This window comes from Carex rostrata, chromosome 1 (assembly GCF_964058835.1).
Source record: "Carex rostrata chromosome 1, lpCarRost1.2, whole genome shotgun sequence".
Taxonomy (NCBI): domain Eukaryota; kingdom Viridiplantae; phylum Streptophyta; class Magnoliopsida; order Poales; family Cyperaceae; genus Carex; species Carex rostrata.
The window spans coordinates 13888175-13904084 of NC_135918.1; the positions used below are offsets into that span (position 1 = coordinate 13888175).

The 15910-nt window shown below is 30.7% G+C and overlaps 1 protein-coding gene across 1 annotated transcript; it reads left to right on the forward strand.

The window, feature by feature from the left end:
- The first annotated feature begins 14058 nt into the window (after positions 1 to 14058).
- On the forward strand, positions 14059 to 15241 carry LOC144562820 (BTB/POZ and MATH domain-containing protein 1-like). The gene is made up of 2 exons (XM_078312154.1): positions 14059 to 14660; positions 14776 to 15241. The coding sequence occupies exons 1-2, from the start codon at positions 14059 to 14061 to the stop codon at positions 15239 to 15241; spliced, it is 1068 nt and encodes a 355-aa protein (XP_078168280.1).
- The last annotated feature ends 669 nt before the right edge of the window (positions 15242 to 15910 follow it).

The following is a 15910-nucleotide window of genomic DNA, read 5'->3' on the forward strand; positions in this document are numbered from 1 at the left end:
GACCAAACAATTTTTTTAATTTAGATCAAAATCAACATAAAACACATTTAAATAATTACTGAACAGTTTAGTTTTTCCTTCATTCGGAAATTAAAATGTTGATTAATATTATTAAAAACTAAATGGATGTATTATAAAATAAAATATTTGAACAATGCTAATATATATGAATAGCAAAAAATAGCATACACTCTACACAATAATAGAGTTGCCGCCATTTTTATTAATATTCAAAATTAAATACAAAATAACATAATTGCCTTGGGTCTCTGGGTAATTTTAAAAATATCCAAACCGGCCATTTTTTGGCCTTGCCAATTGGAATTTAAATGGGGACTGCCCAAAAAATGATCGATCATATTTTTTTTTTATAAAAAATAATTGTTAAATTACTTCTTTTGATGTATAGTTAGCATTATTATACTAAACTACATTACTTGAAATTATGTTAAATTACGCTAAAATATGCTAAATTACACTAAGAGAGATGATATTTTCACTGAGAAAGGCAAAAAACAACGACGAAACTTCAAAAGACCACAAAATGACACTCGAGTGTCCGACTTTAGCAAATAATCACTTTTCGAAAATCTTGCAAAAAGTTACATGCGTCGGTGTTCGCTTTTCCTTTTTATTTAAATTCAGAATTGCCAAAAAAATAAAGAGAAGAGCCTCAAAACTTGAGTTGAAGTTTCTGATGAAGATTTTAATTTCTATTTTTCGATCTAAGTAGCCTAATAAATTAGTTATATAATGAACTTGTAGAATCCCAAATTTTGCTATTTTTGAATTTTTTTTTTTACTATTTTTTATGATTTATAAAAGATGGCACAATATCAGTCGAATTTAGTGTATTTTAATGTAATTTAATATAATTTCAAGTAATTTAACGTATTTTAATATAATTATGCTATTTATATCAAAAGAAGGTTTTTAACAAATATATTTAAAAATAGCCGGTCAAAAAATGGCCAGTCCTAACTAAAATTCAAAACCAGCCGAAAAATGGCCGGTTGGGTATTTCTAAAAATATCCAGAAAATCTGAGCAATGCTCTTAATTTGTAATTAATTAATGTTGGATATATATTAATAAAAATGGCGGTAGAGTTGCTTCTATTAAAACAACCTAGCTTATATTCTCTTTGATTTCTTTTAGAAAAAAAGTAGAAGGAAAATTAAAGACGTGCACACAAGTGATAAATTAAACAGATTTCTTTTCATAGTCAGTATAATTTTATTATTAGACTAAAAATCTCAGAAACACTAGAAGAGCAACATGAAAGTGTAAGCTGTACTGATTCCACTATATAGATATATATTTGCAATATATGCCACTTTTTTTTTTTTTTTTAATTGTTGATTTCTCAAAGAGAGGTTCTCTCTCTTCTCATGCTTATTCCAGACGGCACTGACAAACTACCGAAATTAAAGGAAATTACATGCTAAAAAATGTCACAGTAATATATAATTTGAGTGACAATACCTCATTAGTTCATTAATTTTAGCTCTTTCCTCCCTGAATTTTATTCCTATATGAGATATATATTAACCATCAAAATCTTAGTTCTGAGTTCCTCAGAAGTAAGAAATCATTTTTACAATAACAAAATTGAGTAAATATTTTTCTTGATATCTAACCTGGTAACATATTTCTTATAAATTTATAAATGAGGATCTTTGGAAAATTGAGCTTTTAAACAAATGACTACATATTTGTTTTATCCCATGGTTTTATTTCTAAAGCTTAGGTACATTCTTTTAACTTGGTCATTCCAACTATAGTTTGTATCTATCTAAATTAATTAGACATAATTAATTAACTATTTTTTTACAATTATTTTATGATTTATAGATATGATGCCGTTGGAACTAATTAAGTTCGGATTCCCTACAATAACTCAAATTTTTAGTTTAGATCCGAACCGTCATATCATAATTTAATTATATAACTAGTAAAGGGGTCACATGAATTTTAGGGTAAATTTCGTGGGAGGTCACTAAATTTTGCTCTTTGTCACGAATTGGTCACTCAACTTTTTTTGTCTCTCATTAGCTATTAAACTTTGTATTTGTTTTAATTAAATCCTTCCGTCACTTTTTAACTTTTTTCATCCAAAAACTTAACAAAAACTGACATGGACTCCAACTCACTGTATATGATCAATTTGTGTACGTTTTTTTGAGACGTGAAGCATTTCTGTCCACTAAATTTGCTCTTTGTCACGGATTGGTCACTCAACTTTTTTTGTCTCTCATTAGCTATTAAACTTTGTATTTGTTTTAATTAAATCCTTCCATCACTTTTTAACCTTTTTAATCCAAAAACTTAACAAAAACTGACGTGGACTCCAACTCACTGTATATGATCAATTTGTGCACATTTTTTTGAGACGTGAAGCATTTATGTCCACTAAACAACATCTCTTACCACTAACAGTGTTATTTATCAGTTTTAAATCCGATCAACCTATCAGATTCGTATTTTTTCAATTAATTTCAAAATCTAGAAAGGACGGTTGCCCACCTGGCTCAAAATGGGTCCGCCCTTGGAGCCTCCGACCGAACATCGGGTATCTAGTTTGTTTCGTATAGAGCAGCTCCATTAATTCCAAAACAAGGCGATCCATTTACAAGAATAAGGCCCATCCCAAAAAAACAAAAACAAATGAGAGCAATAGAGAAGGAAATTAGATGAGCCCATGTAAAGCCCGCAAACCTACACAAGGCATAAATAAATGATATTCACTTAGAGGAACGTTGGGTGCTGATATTTGCACAACCCTATTTGTTATTAACACAACATTGTAAAAAAGGTATTTGAAAGACACTTTTTCCCGTAATTACCTCTTCAATTAATGCTGAGTTCTTTTTCAACAATTAATACACAATATTATCTAAAAGTTTTGTACTTGTAGTTCATCATTTTCTATGCTTACTGCCAATAAGTCAAAATAAAAAACAATAATTTCATTTCACATAAAGAAATCTCTTTGTATGATATGAATTGATATACAAAAACTACAATGAAAATTTCCAATACAGCCAAGAAAACATAAAACAATTATTCAAAGCTCTATTTATTTTCATTCTGTTAGGTTTGTTTGGTCTGTGAGCGAGATTTTAGAAGAACAAAAAACACAAACAGGGTTTATCCTCAAATGCAAGTGCTGATGGAGTTGCACATCTATTCCTGGTTACCTGAAAATCTTCATTTGTTTTTTCTAATTTTGTTTTATTTGAATTAAATGCAAGATCTTAGTAAATTTGAATAAGACAAAAATAATAAAAGAGATAGTACATTACATGTTCTTATCATTTATCACTTTAATAAAAGACCATGTGCCTACAAAGATTGATCTCCTTTTGTGACAGAGGGTTTTATGACTAATTAATATCTATATCATATAGATGCTATGTGATTGTGCCTACAAAAATATTAAATTCCCTTTTAGTAATGACATATATAGGGGTCATGTGCCTACAAAATGATATTAAATTAACTTTTAGTGAGAGAGGGCCCACCATGGTACCTTGCTATTGCTATCGGGGACTTACATTTTTTTTCACCGCAAGGTGAATACTAATAAATTAACAAAAAAATTACTAATTTTAATTTATTTTGTAAGTTATCTCACAAAGTTAGTCTGATTTTTAAAAGAAAATGATCTTTCTTATTATGTTTGTATGATTTATAGACATATTTTAATTTTTGTATTATTGTTGAGTAATATATTTCACAATATTTCTTCTTTATTATAATGATCTAACATGATATGTTAGAACTTAATTTGACTTTATTAGATACTTTATATGATCATATTAAAGAAAGAACAATGAGTTTCTCATTTTATATATTGTTTAATTGCTTTTGCTATATATTCTGTCTTGAGCTATATTTTATACCAATCAATCATTCTGACAATAATAAATTTTTTTGTTTATTTATTTCTCTATATTAATTTACACGTGATACCTTCAAAAGACAAGTAACTTATAAAAAATGTTGTAACAATGAGAAGAAGTAATTTTGTGATTTTTATGAGGCAGTTAAAATAATACTGGAGTACTGACGCACTAAATTAAAATGGTACATTTCATATATATAGTTCATTATTACTGACAACCTATCACTGGTTTGAATGTGCTATAAAATTGGGGACAAAAATCAGAACTTTTTATTTTAGAAACATATGAAATATTTTTTAAAGAATTAGAAAGATTATTATTTTTTTATATCACATAAGAAACCGAATTATTAATTATGTTCTTTTAGGTATTATTTAAATCCTAACCCTATCCTAAACCAAATTACTAATAATGTGTTTTAGGGTTTAATGAAGATTAGGTATTTTCTGTCAATAAGGATGGAGATGTATATATACAAATTCTAAAATACGGAATCAATAATTAATTCTGTTCTTGAAAAATTATCTAAAGAAATCGAATATTTTTCTATTCTCGAGTACATCAAAGAAGTTTCCATTTTTCTCATTCTGAACAAAATATTTAAAATATTTATAACAATAAAAATGATGGAGAAAAATGGCCATTAATTCGGTAGTTAAGGGAGTGAGTAATATCCCTGACCAGTAGATTATTCATTACCGGATCAAAATCAATTTAGCGCCTATCTAGAAATCCGTTTAGAGATCGTGCCAGATTATAACCAACGGCTCAGATCTCATTCTACCAGGTCAGGTATTGCACTGGATCTGAATTCTAGTTAAGGAGGGGTAGGTGCAGTGATGTGTCAAACCTGCCCATGACCTGCACGCTACTTATTCAAGCTGCTGCTCCTCACCTCACCATTTCTAACAAAGTGTTCTATGTTCCCCTCCTCTCTCTTTCTCTCTCTCTTACAACTCTATTCTCACCTCAATCTTACAATACCCAAGACACCACATTTCTAAAGCAGTGCATCCATGAATTAGCACCGATGAAACTTTCTGGTATGAATTGAATAGTGTTTCTTTCCTGCCGATCGATGACATGGACCCCAGGCCACATCACCCTATGAGCTATGGACGAACCAGAGCCTGTGTTGGCATGTTCGACATAGTACAATCTTCCAATGCATCATTCACCTCTCAGAAAAAAAAATCAGACTATCAATGACTCCATGACCACAACACGGGATCGAGTACTCTGTTGAGCTGCCTTGATCCGACAGTTTTGAATCAACAATCCTGATGGTATGTTTTTAAAGCATCATGTTTAGATCAGGATGTTGTTTATATAACTTTTTTTTTTATAATTATTTTCCTATTAGATACTAACTTGTGGGCATAATCTATTATTTAAAGTAAGACAAGAAGAAAATAATTTTCATCATCAATTTGTCCAGTTCATTTGTAGATAATTGACAATGAATTATTCATGAAAAATTAGAAACCAAACATCAATTGGTGGACTTTAGTTATTACGACTAGTAATGACGGTGCTCTATTTGCTATTTCATGCAGGATTTAGAGGCCGGGCCAGCAATTATGAAAAATCAACCGGAGTGCCGAATGTAGTGGTGGTAAATAAAAGATGGTAGTACTGACTATAAGACCATAAATGTTGCAATTAAAACATACACATACAAAATGGCACATAGATATCAAAACCGAAGTGTACGACGAAATAGTAAAAAATGAAGTTGATTGTTCTACTTATGATGCACTCTCGGAAAAAAAAAATGATGCCAACAATGCACATATAGGGTGTCTTGGAATCTGTCGAAGCAGCAGTTGAAGAATGCTCCAAAGTCTGTTGGTATGTTTTCAAAGTATCATGTTCAGATCAGAACACAAAGGGGGTACTTGTCCATGTATGGTGATGGGCCCAATACTTTTTAGCATATTATATATTTTGTTGTTTGATTGCTTAAATATCACCAATTTTATTGAGTTTGTATATTTTTCATTAAATGTTTCTTCTCCCTATTACAAAAATAATCAAAATGTCTTCCATAATTAATTTTTCATTTGTAGTAATCTTAATTTTGACAAATATATCTCTGGCTCATTCTGCAGCAGCAACATTTTTCAATTGCCACTTTGATGGATTCCAAGACACCCTATATGAGCACTGTTGGCGTCAATTTTTTCCGTCAACAATTTTAATTTGAACAGGTCCTCAGAGAAGAACACACCATCAGGATTAGTGATCAAACAGTCGGGTCAAGTCAGCTCAGGGCCTTAACATCGTATGGACATCAAACTATATGTCTTGGCCGGCCATAGAGGGAGTATATATATAACTATATATACATTTCAGCAAAAACTTGCATGTGACAAGTGATGTTTCCGTTAAAAAAAAAATCTAGTCATGGTGGTTGGAAATTAAACATGCATTGGTTCATTCTTTTGGTGGCACGATTAGTTCAGAAAATTATTATTCATTTTCTTTATCATCTTGAAAAAAAAAGAATATAAATACAAAGAATATTTTTCTAACATATCCCTGATTTTTTTAGGAGATTAATGATATAATCGTCGACAATTTTACATTTGAAATTTTGGAGTCTAACAACAAACAGTGCACAACGAGAAAAGATCAAGGATTTCATCAAAGAAGATCCAAATAACTTGTATTATAATATAGATAAACATTAGTAACATAAATTTCACCATCATAATAGATAATATGATGTTTTACATGAAATTAATTAATCAAATAATGAAAACTCCATATCTGACTCAGAATCTTCAGCAAGTGCTTCTTTGTTCTTCGCTAGAAACATATCAGTGAGTACATTCTTCGACCTAAATGATGTGTTTAGAAGCTCCAAACCCTAGTAAGACAACAAAAATATGTTACGTTAACCATATAAATTAAACAAACTAATTACTACGCACCTCACATAAATTTATGTACTATAATTAAAATGATAAAAAAAACACTTCAACTGCTTAATAATAATTAAAAGAATGAATAATTATCATGTAACTTGGATAGTTTATCATATAAAAGTAATACTGATGAGAAGAAACTTGTATCTTTGTACTCCGGGCATACAGTTTTCTCCTTAGGCTTTCGGTCGGAAATGCATACGTTGTCAATAACTTTTAATAAAGAAACTGGCAGTGATCAGGATTATTTCCTTTTTTTTTTCTGATGGTGCGGCACAGCTTTTACAGTATATAACCATTTGGTTACCTTCTATTGGAACTTTAAGTAGCACTTAATTAGCAATGCCACGTTTCGACTGCCATTACCACGTGAAACAAACACACACATTGTCCTGCAAGTGGAAATTGTCAAATCAATTTCAATTTGAGGGATATTTATACGCAATAGTGGTGCGTCGTTAGGATAAACAACAGTGCTTGGTCTAGACCTTTTATTGAAAATTGGCCGTCAGAATTCTTTTTTTTTGTCAGATACCTAGGTACAGATCTTTAAGTAGCACTTAATTAGCAATGCAGCCTTTCGACTGCTATTACCTCGTGAAATACACACACACATTGACCTGCATGTGATCTTAAAATGGATCCAGTTGACCAGAGAAGACAATGCTTCGAAGGCCATGCATCACTCACAAGTCTCGAGGGAATAATAAAAAGGAATGTTATTCTTAGCCGTTTTCTTTTAGGAATAATTAAAAGTAGCAAGTCAGTTTTTTTATCATTTGAAATTGAGGAATTTTTGTAGTCTCTAGTCGCTACCAAGCTTTATAAAAAAAAAAATTGAGGAATTTCAATTAGAAGGCTTTAGATTAAAATTTCGTTATACATATTAATTATTTACTTGTATATTATTCTAATCTTTTAAAACGGAAAAAAATGTTTAAATTTTCAAACTTAATATTGTATCTTATTTATGAGCAAACACGGGTAATCGAAAGTTTAATTAGTCATAAAGGAAAAATGAATGAGTAGATCGATGAGCGTACCAAAATGTGATTGGAATGCATGCCAGCGGTGAAATTAATTGTTTGTCTTCTTGCTAATAGAAAGAGTGTGTTCTTGGAGTATTCTATGACTACCTATTTTTATGAACTTATTTCAATTGAATTCCATCAATTATCATTATATATATTTGACACTCAGACTCTGACATCAGAAGTATAATTAAACCTGTGTAGCAATCATATATATGTACTAAAATTGCATAAAAGTTTCGGTTGAGGTCAGTATAAACTGTATAATTCTGACAAAGCTAATATATATAACTTCATATAAAATTTGATCAAATAATATCAGTGGTCAATTAACTTCTTTTTTCACGGCCTTGTTCGCCTGAAAATTACTATCGGTGAGTACATGTCTTTAAAAGCTCCAAAATGGGCTTTCGGAATTAACAATACTATATATATATATATATTTTATGAATGCATGCATTCATTTCCAAGTCATCAATTCCGAAACTACTAAATAATGCAGGCCTACAAAGATTAGTACATTGTTGAATAGTTATGCTGAGAATGGTACAAATTTTATAATATATGACGATTTGGTTACCTTGGAAGCTAATAAGCACTAATTAGCAATTCAACCTTTAATTTCGACTGCCGTTACCAGGGATGGCAGAAAAAACCATCAGTCTGTCGGTCCGGTCATACCCACCCGACCCAGCCTTTTACCAGGTCGGCCCGACAATGTAACTGGTCAGGTAAGGCCGGGCCTAAAAGACTACCCAGGCCAGGTTTATTCTTAAGCTAAAGCCCACAGGCTACCTGTTGAGCGTAGGATTTTTATTTTGCGCTGCAAACCAATAATTTCCTGTTGAGCGTAGGATTTTTAATAATAAAACACAAAGTACAGTATCTGTTGTTATCACTTATCACTGTCAGTGATCGCTTTAATAAAAGTCTATATATGTCTATGTGCCTACAAAGATTAAAATTTCTTTTTGTGATAGAGGGTTTTATGTATATAGGCCATGTGTCTTAAAAACTATATTTAATTAAGTTTTTGTAGGAGAGGACCCACCATTAGGGGTGGCAACAAGCCGTTAAAGAGCGAGCTAGGTTACACTCGAACTCGGCTTGTTGGTGTATCAAGCTGAGCGAGCGAGTTTGAATTTTAGGTCCCGAGCTAAAACTATTGCTCAAGACCGTCTCGTGGTTTGTCCGAGCGAGCCGAGCTAGCTCGTTACTAGCTTGGCAGATTTATAAATTTGTATATTTTCTTTCCTACTATATCTTAAATTTTCATAACACATCTTATCAATTATGGCTAAAACAAAATAATATTTATATGACTAATTACTGAAGAATACTTTTAATTCAATTGTAATTAAGCAAATCAACTACTATAAATTAACTTTACAGCTAAATTCATACATACAAATATATCAAAATCCTAAATTCATACAAACATATTCACAGAATAAATTCATGCATACCAAATCAAACAAATTCATACAAATTAACTTAATTGCTTATAATTAATTCACATATATTCCATACAAAATTACCAATCAACTTAAACACAGTCCAAAGTGCAATTGCTATAACACTGGCTATAACATCCACAGACCATAATATCTCTAATCTGAAGTGAATAGATCCGATTAACTATTAAACTATGTATATTAAATAGCTCGTTAATGACCGAGCTGGCTTGTGCCGAGCTAGGTCAAACTCAAATTCATTAATTCTGACTCGAGTATGTAGCGAGCGAGCTAATTTTAACTCGATCCACTAACGAACAAGCTGTTATCGATCGAGTCACGAGCGAATACCAAACGGGCCACGAGTCACGAGCTTTTTTGCCAGTCCTACCCACCATAGTAGCTTGCTATATTGGGGCTTTTACATATAATTTCGAAACCTTTCTTTTTCATATGTTTCCATAATCTGTTTTGCTTCCAGCCATGTCTTCTATTCTCAATATTTTGGCAATTCATATTTGTTTCGCGATCTGGAATTTTATTTGATATCTTTCTTTCAATTAATCATTGTCTAATATAGTATTAGGTAATGTAGTTATCTCTATCCAAGATTAAGTCCTATCTATATATTTTTTTTCCCTTAGATGATTAATTACTAATTCTAATACATCTCTGTTACTTGATTAATAGATAGTTTATGATTAGTTTCCAATTAGTGTTGGACTCCTATTTCATATGGATTGCATACTTCTTTAAACCGAATAAACACTTATTTATTTTCATTTAGAAATTTTGATCAAAATGCGTGCCAGATAGTTAATTAGGAGATGAGGATTCTAGAAACAACTATAATATATTTCTAATATATGTTAATACTAATACTAGTAGAGTAGTAGTTATCAACTTATCATTTCAAATTTGGCACCTTTACAGTACTAGCTAGAAAATAAAAGTTTAGATATTAATATATAAAAATTAACTTGTGTATAATTTATATATATCTTAATTCTATTATTAAGCATGTTGGGTGTCCGATCCTCCAACGACTACGATTGAAAGATAAAACTTTGGATTAGATCTCAGCCATCCAATTGCATAATTTGTCTTGTTTTGATTAAATGCATATGTTTTATGTATAGAAGTCTAAATTTAGTTAAAAACATACTCACCACATGTTCTGTTACACAATACGTTACAATTAAAATTGAATAAACTCTGAAATTTAGCGAAATATTTATTTGTTTCCATATTTCTCCTCTTCAATTGAGAAGACTCCACATTCCATTTTCTTATTTCTTTGTTTCCTTACTTCTTCTTCGTTTCTATACGGATCACAATGAAAAATATTTTTTTTATATTTTTATATTTCTCTTTTTTTGTTTATATACATATTGTTGTGGGCAATTTAGAATATATTTCCAATATATAATATATCAATGTGTTTGTGTATTCTAAATTGGAAACAAATTAAAGAGGAAGAAGAATATAAATTGCAACGTGTGTGTGAATATATATTTCTCTTATAATATGTATGTGTGTATATATATATCATATACATACACATGATAACATTTTTTATTTATATTTTTTGATATCATATTATATGTCGATATTGAATTGTTGTACGATATTTGATTTTAGATTTGAATCGAGCTATTATTATATCATTGGAACTTAAAAAATAAAGAATCATCACATCATCAAATTGTTATCAGAGATCATGATTAAAGTTAATTAAAATACATAATCATATAAATTTTCTATTAACATGTGTCTTAATTTTTGAATAATTATTATTTTCATTGATATATTTTTTTTCTTATAATATATCTTCGTTGCAACGCATGGGTATGATACTAGTATTAAACAGGCTTATGCCTTTTTTTCTTGTAAGATACTATGTTTAGGGTACTTGTTTTTTTTCTTGTAAGATACTATGTTTCATGGCAATGAAACAGGCTTATGCCTTTTTTTTAAAAAAACTTGTGTATAATTTTATGTTAAAAGAAGAAAACAGTTGTCATTAGATATATAAAAGCAAAATATATATTGATCTTATACATTACAATAATAATAATAATTTTATTTTTTTAAGACACATCATTTTGCAAATTTATCTCATACATACTAATTAATATTTCCTAAGTGGACTTTTAATTTAGAACTTTTTTTTCTTTTATGAAAATTGGAGAACCTGCCGATTTTCATTGAAATCATAGTGTCAAGTGGTATCAAAGAGCTGGTATCAATGCCACATACAAACCTTACAAAACAACTACTAAAAAGTACGAATTACATCCAAGATAACAGTCAAGTTATATCTAAAGAACTGACTTAAGTCTCAAAATCAAAGAATTTCATGTATGTACCCCATAAAAACTTAGAAATTTATCTCCCCTTCTAAACTTTATTATACCATATTTAACCTTCTAAATTTAAAAAACTCACAAATTTATTCGATTTATTAACTTTTCAACTAAACTCATTTTAAATTTATAAAATACTCATTTTATTTTCCTCCAATTTATTCTATATATTATTTAATTCTCTTTTATTTGGGGGCTGAGAATGAACCCGAAAATAAAGATGTTAATGTTGTTGGGCCTTGCCTTTTGGGCCAGCACATGATGGTGTTTAGGTTGGCGGAGAAAATTAGTTGTAGAATTCTACAAGATCGATCTTAATGACATATGGGTATTTAATGATAACCGCAAAAAAAAAAAAAAGTATGAAATTGTAAAACGCGCATGTACCTGATAGGAAAACAAGGCGGTCCGATAGGTACCGAATCAAATTAGGTCTCTGTCTCTCTCTCTCTCTCTCTCTATATATATATATATACACGCTTTCCCGTCACATTTTCTTAATGAACATCAACCGTCAAATTAACCATTGCCTTACCAACCGTCAAACCAATGCATAAACTAAAATTACATTTGCCACATACATAAGGCAGACAGTTATATCTTGAAAAAACAAATTTAATAATCTCCAAATACAACTATCATCATCAAAACATTTAAATTTACGCTTAAAACCAAACATGCTCATAACCAACCTCACCCAATACTCTTTTAACTTTCTCAAGCCAATAATAAAACAAGTACACCATCCGATTATAAATTAAAAGAAAAGCCTAAAATGTGCCCTCCTTTCCAGTGGATAATCAGCTGCGACTTCCACCACAATTATTGTAAAATACAACAGAAATGAACACAAAAGTTAGAAATGGTTGTTAGCTACATAGGGAATTTCTAAGAAGAATTATATTGTCTCAAATAAGAAGGTATTATTAGTTTCTAGAGTATTTTTATCTTTATTTTTTTTTATAGATTTAACAAAACTTGTCAACACAGCTGTTGTCACATGTCATTTTTTTTATAACCATATTTGGGTATAAGTCAATTGATAAATTAGGGTTGGAAAAAAATTAGAGCATTTTGTGGTAATTCCCAATTTGTTATGTGATTATTTTTGTATGACAAATTAACCATATTTGGGCTAAATAATTAGCTCCATAGGGAATTTCTAGGAAGAATTATATTTTCTCAAATAAGAAGATATTATTAGTTTCTAGAGTATTTCTATCTTTTTTTTTTTTTTAAAGATTTAACAAAACTTGTCAACACGGCTGTTGTCACATGCAATTTTTTTATAACCATATTTGGGTAAGTCAATTGATAAATTAGGCCATTGGACAAAAAGTAGAGCATTTTGTGGTCATTTCCAATTTGTTATGTGATTATTTTTGTATGACAAGTAAATTTTGGAAATAGTTGCTATTTTCCACCCACTAAAGTTGGCTATAGTATTTTTATCAAAAGTTTACCAAAAATGAATTGAAAAGAGTTCCTATTTTTAGCGTATAAAGTCATATATAAGTGGAGAGAATGGTCAAGTAGTATTGTATTAATTGGTGATACATAGAGTGAATTTGTGAAGAAAGGTGATTTTGATTCTTGTCCAGAAAACAACTAATAGATTTCAGAGGTGAGTTCTTCAATAATTTTTATTGTTTTAGCTTTTAGTTAGAATTTTTTGTTTCCTTCACTTGAAACTTATTTTTTTTATTAAATTGACAAGCATTTCTTATAAGTATGATTTTTTTTTCATCAGAATTTTTGTTTTCTTTTTATCTACAAAAAAAAACTATTTTGTTGTAAGAAAAAAATTCACCTTCAATTCTTAAAAAAAATAAAAATTAAAAAGGAAACACCAAAAGAAATATAAATTTGGGCATACTTGAGCAAAGAAGAAAATAAAATAATAGAAATTGTGCGCGTATATTTAAAAGTTCTTAAAGTTTCTTAAATCTTGCATAATTGAAATTCTTTTATCAAAAATCTATTATGTCACTCAAAATCCAGACGGAACAACTTGTAGCCTTATTTTAAATTAGTAACCAATCTTTAATTTTGGATACCACTAGTGACAGATATATATATATATATATAGGTGCTGACAATATAAGTAACTCTTCTTTTAATCTACATAAAAACATTGATATATATTTTGTTGAATTTAAATTCTCCTTTTCCGATCCTAAAAATCATAGGAATGAAATAGAAAAAAATATTTGTGCATACTTTCAAAATGAAAAAAAATAATAATGGAAATTCTGTGTCAACACGCAAGATCTCAATATTTTCAATTCATATGTCATCTTTTTACAACACTAATAAATTTGTTTTTTCTGTTTGTGTCCTTCCTTCTAAAAAATGTACAGAGGGGAAGATATGGAAAACATGAGAAAAGGGAAAGAGACTGTTTCAGTGAGCACGAACGAACTGGTTCAAGGTTCGCATGTATTCAAAATTTCAGGATACTCAATATTGTTAGAAAAGAAGTGTAGTGATCCCATCCAATCAGCACCTTTCGAGGTTGGCGGCCACAACTGGGCCATCAATTTCTACCCACAATACTTCAATCAACACTCTTCAGTTTTCATCGAACAACTGAGCGAAGGCAATGGTATGAGGGCAAAGATCCGGTTCGACCTACTAGACCAACTGGGGAAACCTTCCGAGATAACATCACATGATAATGTGCTTTATATGTTTGGAGGTAAAAACACAGAGTGTGGTTATGATTTTTTTGTTAGCAACAAGGAGTTGTCATCATATCTGCATAATGACAGCTTGACAATCAGATGCACATTGCGGGTTTTGAAATCATCGGTCATTCAGCAAGTGCAGCCCCCCTTTCGTGAGGTCCTTACATGGAAAATACGTTCAGATCTTGGTAAACTCCTTGAAAGCGGAGAAGGAGCTGATGTTATATTTAATGTGAAGGGGGAATTGTTTCCAGCTCATAAGTGTATCTTGGCTGCCAGAGCACCGTATTTTCGGGCGATGTTTTTCGGTCTCATGAGAAAACCAGAAACGATGGAGCATACAGAAGTGGAAGACATGGAACCGGAGATTTTCAGGGCTTTGCTACTTATACACCGATAGTTTCCCCGAAATAGAAGAACCGTTTGGTAATAACGGAGAGCAGCTTTCACGTACCGTGTTGGTTCAGAAACTACTCCTGGTGGCAGATCACTATTTACTTGATCAGTTGAAGATCATTTGTGAAGATATTTTACGTGAAGAGATCTCCGACAACAATGTTGTTCAGCTCTTAGCTTTATCTGAGCAACATAATTGTGGTCTGCTCAAAGATACTTGTTTAGGCTATCTTGCTGATCCTAAAACTTTGGCCTTAGTGATGCTGACTGATGAATTTTTGCAATTAATGATAGATTATCCCTCCGTTTTGAAAGATATAAAGGAGAACATCAGCCATCCAATTGTAGGGACAACTTTATCAGACCTTCAGAATTCAATTGAAGGCGATTCCCGTTCAACACCTAACTCCATTGGAAGCAATAGTATTATAGGAGAGGGAGGTACCACTGGTACTAGCACTGATTTTTGAGGAAAAATAGGGGTCAAGCCCCATGGTACTAGCACTGATGAGTGCCTTGCGCAACAATGCTGATATTTGAAATCATCATAATATGTGATTTGATTTCCATGTTAATAATTGATCCTTCAATTTTTTTGGGTCTTCAATTTGTAAGGGAGATATTGAGTTTTGAAAATACTAGTTTAGGTGTTTTGAGATTTGCTGGTGAGGCAAGTTATTGCCGGAAAGGACTGAAAAATATGTAATCAGTATATATACTTCGTCACTTTCATTACTCTTTTTCTTTTACGTATTGTGTAATGTAACATTTCATGAACGAAATGGGCATGTTGCCTTTGCTACAAAAGAACAAAAATTACAAGGTTTCATGTTAGTTTTTCTAGAAAAAACAGTACTAATAATCTTCTGTATATGTTGGGTCAGATATATATTATATATACTTCATTTTCCTTGTATGGAATTGCTTGCTGATTGGGGTCGGAAATAGATCGAACTATACAGAACCATTTTGTTCATATTACTCGTGCATGTTTGAACTGTATCTCTAATTTGTTGCACATTGTCTTGATTAATTTTAAAATTTTGTCAATGGACCCGAATACTTGTTACTTAGTGCTGAACCAATTAAATTTGGTAAGATCTTATATGACTGGAAAGTTGATGGCTTTTTCTAAGTTT